At 38.0% G+C, this 6,000-nt stretch overlaps 1 protein-coding gene across 7 annotated transcripts in view; it reads left to right on the top strand.

The window, feature by feature from the left end:
* Positions 1-6,000, top strand: part of NEK11 (NIMA related kinase 11) — a 283,992-nt gene that overhangs the window by 94,884 nt on the left and 183,108 nt on the right. For 6 of the 7 annotated variants that reach the window (XM_072651314.1, XM_072651315.1, XM_072651313.1 and 3 more), the window contains one exon: positions 346-472. The exons of the other annotated variant lie outside the window; for it this stretch is intronic. In XM_072651314.1, the coding sequence (XP_072507415.1) occupies positions 346-472 (127 nt within the window). The remainder of the gene's footprint in view (positions 1-345; positions 473-6,000) is intronic. 7 annotated transcript variants of the gene reach the window in all.

Consider the following 6,000-nt stretch of genomic DNA (forward strand, 5'->3'; position numbering starts at 1 on the left):
TCAATATGGCTTTCATTTCTTTCTTTGAAAAATAATATGCTTGAGTGTTTCAATGGACCCTTTGACACAGTTATTAATCTCATTGTTCTATGTCTTCTCATTTGGTGCACTGTTCTCCCATAATTCCTCCATGGGGTCCACCCTGTATGCTGAAGGCCTTATTCCTAGAATTCTAAGCCTTGTGTAGAGAGCAGTGGAGCACATATTTTGTCTCTGAAACAAAGAAAAATAATATTTTGGAGGAAAAAATTTATGTTAATCCCATTAGTTCCTTGGGTGAAATAATGAATTGAATTAATCTGGTTGATTTTAAAAAGTAATAATAAAGTTAATTTTTGTGTTGAGGGGATTTTGGAGTCTCCCGGCTCTTAATGGGATCATGTGACCTGGCAACGACTTTCACTGGGACACCTTACTACATGAGCCCCGAGGCATTGAAGCATCAAGGTTATGACACCAAGTCTGACATTTGGTGAGTGAGAGGAAATAAGACCTTGAGATCTTGGCGGTTGTTTTTTTTTTTCTGTATTTTATTACAGAATTTAGGAGATTTATTACAGTGCTTAGAAGATGCGTTTCATTTGAGCTTAATTGATTGTGATGGTGTTTCCATGAGAGGCAGCTTCATGTAGTGAAAAGAACACAGGCCTTGGAGTTAGGAGAACTGGAGTCAGATCTGTCCTCTGATACAACTTCAGTTTTCTTATCTGAAAATGGGGATAAAAATACCTTTATTACTTATGCTTCAATGTTGGGAAGATCCAATGAAATGACAGATGTGAAAGGCCTTTTAAATCTTAAAGTGCTGTATAAATACCAGTCATGATTACCCATGTCATCATCATCCTTAAAGAAAGTTCTCAAGGTGCATTGAGACATTAGCATTAAACAAACTGTGAACAAGTCTCCCACGTGGGAACCAGAAAGCATATCTAGCTTTTAACCACACTGCTGGCTTTCATTTTAAAATTATGTGCCACCTTCATAGAAAGTGCATTACTTTTCTTTGATACCCTTTTCATCTTGATGCATTTAAGTAATTTCCTTTGAAAAGTTAATGGGTTTTATGGGACAGGTGCAGTGATGGGATTCTTTTGTTATATCCCAGGCAAGTCCTTAGCCCATATCATGAAATCAGTTTAAGCTTCTATTCAAAATCATTTCTGAGAAATGTTTCTAGTATTCATTCTTTTGTAAGCGATATGGGCAGCAGTTAGGTGGTGCAATGGACAGAGCGCTGTACCTGGAGTAAGGAAGAACTAAAAAAATCTGATTTTAGATACTTACTAGCTGTGTGATTACCTACCTCAGTTTCCCTATCTGTAAAATGAAGATACTAATAGCACCTACTTCCCAGAGTTGTGGTGAAATAAAATGAGTGAATATTTGTAAAGTTGTTTACAAATCTTAAAGCATTATGCAAGTGTTATTATTATTTTAGAAAACAGATCATTGGGAAGTAATATGCTGTGGAGAGGGTATTAGATTTAGTCAGAGAACCTGAGTTCAAATCTGTCATTATCTGTGTGACTTTGGGCAAATCACTTTATCATTCTCTGTGTCTCAGTTTTCCCATCTGTACAATGAGCGGTGGAACTAGATGAACTTTGAGGTCATTTGCAAGGGTAAATTGAGGATAATGTTGTACTGTAAAATCACTCCTCCCGAGGCAGAGACAGTATGTAAATATTTCAGATTACTAAATAGTGATGGGACAACTTAACCATGACTTTGACAACTTAATAATTTTGTATTCAAATGAGCTTAGATATGGGCCCAAAATAGAAGGGATTATTTTAAATTTATGATCTTTTGTCTCTCAGATCCTCTACCTACACATCCTCTTATAGCATTTTACTTCTTGGTACTCTTTGCAACAAAGAAGAAAACAGCTCCCTCTTCTTGACAAATATTGACCCACCTTTATATCTGATAGATGACATCTGATGACAGTAAATCCATATATACATGTTGCAAACCCAGAAGATGCTTTTGTCCTCAGCAGTACCTGTGATTTCCAACACCTACACTTCTTGTACATAGCACATCAGAAAAAGCCTCCATCCCTTGCACTCTATTAAAGATACATCAGTCACACAGTCACAGAAATATCTGAGTCAAGTCGACCTTCACGTGTCAGAGCCTCTAGGATGCTGTGAAGCAGGGGGTGGGGGCTGTATCTTTCCTTTGCAATGGGATCAAGGCTTCTCTTTTCACAAAGATTATTTCCTACCCCACAAGATGAGAGTTGAGAAGCCAGAAGCCCTCAACCCCAAATGCCAAACTTAATATGGACATGGTAATTACTTTGATTATATCCACATCAAAGATGACCTCATCTGTTAATGAAATTTCTACTGTAAAACCAAGACTTAGTCAAGGATAAAAGTGAACTTCTAATTACAATGATGCATATAAAAGTGGGGTGGGCAGTCTCTGGAAGGCCCTAGGAGAAAATTTGAGTCCTTAAAAGGTTAAGAATTCAGCAGTAGATTTCCATGTTGAAACATCTGTTTATGGCAGAATAGTTTCATTACAGTTTGGAAATACTCACGAGTGAATGATATTATATTGGTACCAGTGACTGCAAATATCATACTTAGAATATTCTTGAATTGTGACTTTTCTAGAATGGTGTTAACCTCCTCTGCTTATCTCCCTCCCTGTTTAATAAATTCTAGTGCCTTCCTATTATCTCTGGAGTAAAATTTAAACTCTGTTTAGTATTGTCCTCCCAACTCTGCTTTTTCCTTTCTGGATTTTGCCACCATCTCTCAGCTCCCATCTCATCCTGGTATTTTCTTACTATGGAACATCCTTCTGCCATGTCTGCCTCTACTCCTACTGATGAATATGTCCTGAGGTCTCTATTTTGGGGAGAGGCTCAGGATGGCCACCTTTGTTCTCCCCCTAACTCTATTTCTGACTTTCCAGACCCTACACAGGTAATTTCCCTCGTATCCCCTGCTTTTCAGCTCCCTTTTCTGTGTCATCTTTCCCCACTAGAAAATAAGCTCCTTGAAGGTAGGCACAAGCATTTTGCTTATATTTGTGCACCCCTGCTTAGCATGAATGCCCCTTGCCTTGCCTTTGGCATTTAAAGCTCTTCCCAACCTAGTTTCTCCTTGTCTTTCTAGTTTTCTTACATGTCATCCCCCAATATGCAATATACACCCCAGCTACCATGAATCCTATGATATCTTCCTACATATGTGCTGCAAAATGGTAGTGGAGAGAGCTCTACAACTGTCTGACTGAATCCACTACAAATTTATGTTATATACTCTCAACTAGGACCTTACTGTTGGTAGACAATCTTATTATATATACCTTATCAACTTACTGTCTCACTCTCTACAATGGCTCTTTGAGACCTTCTCACCCCAAGTGCTTGAAGACTTCCTCTACTTATTCAAGTGATTCCATTCTGTCCCATCTCCTCCAACAAATTTTCCTCCTCTTGCATCCCTACTCTTTCACTTATCTTTAACTTCTCCCTATATATAGTACAGACATGCCATTTCCATCACCCTGAAAAAACGCTTACTTGATCCTTCCATCCCAGTTAACCATTATTTTGTATCTTCTGCCCTTTGTAACTATGCTACTCAAAAAAGGCCATTTACAGTAAGTGCCTCCAATTTCTCTCCTCTCTCTCTCTCTCCCTCTTTTTAATGCCCTATAATCTGGCTTCTGACCTTATCATTCCGCTGGAACCACTCTTTTTAGTTACCAATGATCTCTAAAGTGCCACTGACATTTTCTCAATTCTCCATCTCATCCACCTCTCTGCAGCCTTTGACACGATCGTTACCTCTTCCTTGATATTCTCTCTTTAGATTTTTGGGACACGGTATTTCCTAGTTCTCCTCTTACCTATTTGACTGCTCCTTTTTTGTCTCCTTTTCTGGATCCTCCTTCAGATCAAGCTGATTATACATGTCCTTTAGAGTTCTGTCCTGGGCCCTCTTTTCCCTCTATACTATATCACTGGGTGATCTCATTAGTTTCCATAGATTTAATTACCATCTCTATGCTGATGATTTTCACATCTACCTATTCTTCCCCAAACTCTCTGCTGACCTCCCATCATGCATCTTCAGCTATCTTTCAGATATCTCAAGCTGGATGTCCAGTAGGCACCTTAAACAACATGTCCAAATTTGGACGAACTGGTCCAAAACACACCTCATTATCTTTCACCCTAAACCTCCCCCAATCATATCTTCTCTATTACTGTATAGGGCAACACCATCCTCCCAGTCCCTCAGGTTCCCAACCTAGAAGTCATCCTGGACTCCTCACTCTCACCACCCCCATATCTAAGCTATTGCCAAGGCCTGTTCATGTCACCTCTGCAGCATCTTTTGAATATGCCCCCCTTCTTTCCCTTATCACCTCAGGCTTAGACTATTGCAGTAGCTGCTGGGGGCAGGTGGACATCACTCAAGCCTGGAATGCTCTCCCTCATTTCTTCTTCTTGGCTTCTCTGGTTTCCTTCAAGACCCTACTCCAACCCTGTATTCTGCCAGAGGTCTCTCCCAGCCCCTATCTGCCCCATACAACCCTTCTCTCCACCCTACTTCCTTCTCCCTAGATCATCTTCCATTTTTAGAATATATATCTTATCTATTTTGTTTGGGCAATTCTTTTATTTTTTATTTCGCTTTAGATTGTGAGCTCCCTGGGTTCAAACACCATCCCCCCCCCATTTCTTTGTTTTTCTAGCACTTAGCATAGTACCTGGCACCTCGTAAGTATTTAATGAATGTTCATTGACTGACCTAAATAGCAGATCTACTACCAGTCTTACTTAAAAAACTATTCTTTTAACATGAGTCTGTAATATCTAATTCAATTATTTGTATTCGGGAAGAATTTTTACTAAAATTGAATTTCATCCAAAAACTTATATTTGGACCACTGATCAAATGAAGATCTAATGCTCTTGTTAACTTGGTTTTACTCTACAAACGCATACATAACAGTAATCATCAAAGCTATTTAGTAATGGTGTAGAAAATAGAAAAGATGAGTTTCAAAGACTAGATAATGAAGAATCAGACACAATTAACTTTACTAACCCAGTGTTTGATAAACTTGAGAACCAAAATTACTTGGAATGAAGAATCAGACATAATTTACCTTACTAATTCAGTAATTAATAAACTCAAGAACCAAAATTACATGGGGAAGCAAGTCTTAGTTTGACAAGGACTGCTGGACAAACAAATGAATTTTGAGAAAAATTAAGTTGAGATCAGCGTCTTACACCCATTTGACACAGTAAGCTCAAAGTGGATAAATGACATGAGTCATTCAAAAAAGATTGGGTGAGAACCAGTCTAAGATACCTGTCACTGTTACGGCTGGGAAGAGAATTCTTAACCACAAAGGGATAGAGGTAACCACAAAAGATAGAATAGATAATTTTGATTATTTGAAATCAAACAGCTTTTGCACAAAGAAAATCAAATCAACACAACTAGGATAAGAAGAGAATTGGTTGACTGTGAAAAAAATTGTCATTAGATATGTCTGATAAGGATCTTTATATTCCAAGATATAGAGGGAACAATTAAAAAAAATAAGACCAGTCCAAAACAGATATAAGTAGGTACTGGATGTATATTTTCCTAGTGAATTCACTTCAACTAGCATTTATTAAATACTGCTACATGTAAGTACTATACTGGGGGAGGCACTAGATATATTATCATTGAATTAAACTAGTGGTTTTCCCTTTCCTTTCCCTCCTTCGAAGGTAGACCCCAAACATACTGAGAATCACTTTGTTGCCACTTCATGTTTTATGTATATGTATATGTGTGTATGTATAAATTTTAGCCAATTTATTTATTTTTACATGCATTTATAATCTGTCCCCTCCATTAACACCCCACCCAGTTGTTAAAAAAAAAATGAAAACCTTTGTCATAAACCTGCATGGTCCAGCCAAAACAAATGCCTACATTGGTTATACCTGAAAGTTCATCAGTC

Source organism: Notamacropus eugenii, chromosome 3 (genome assembly GCF_028372415.1).
Source record: "Notamacropus eugenii isolate mMacEug1 chromosome 3, mMacEug1.pri_v2, whole genome shotgun sequence".
NCBI lineage: Eukaryota > Metazoa > Chordata > Mammalia > Diprotodontia > Macropodidae > Notamacropus > Notamacropus eugenii.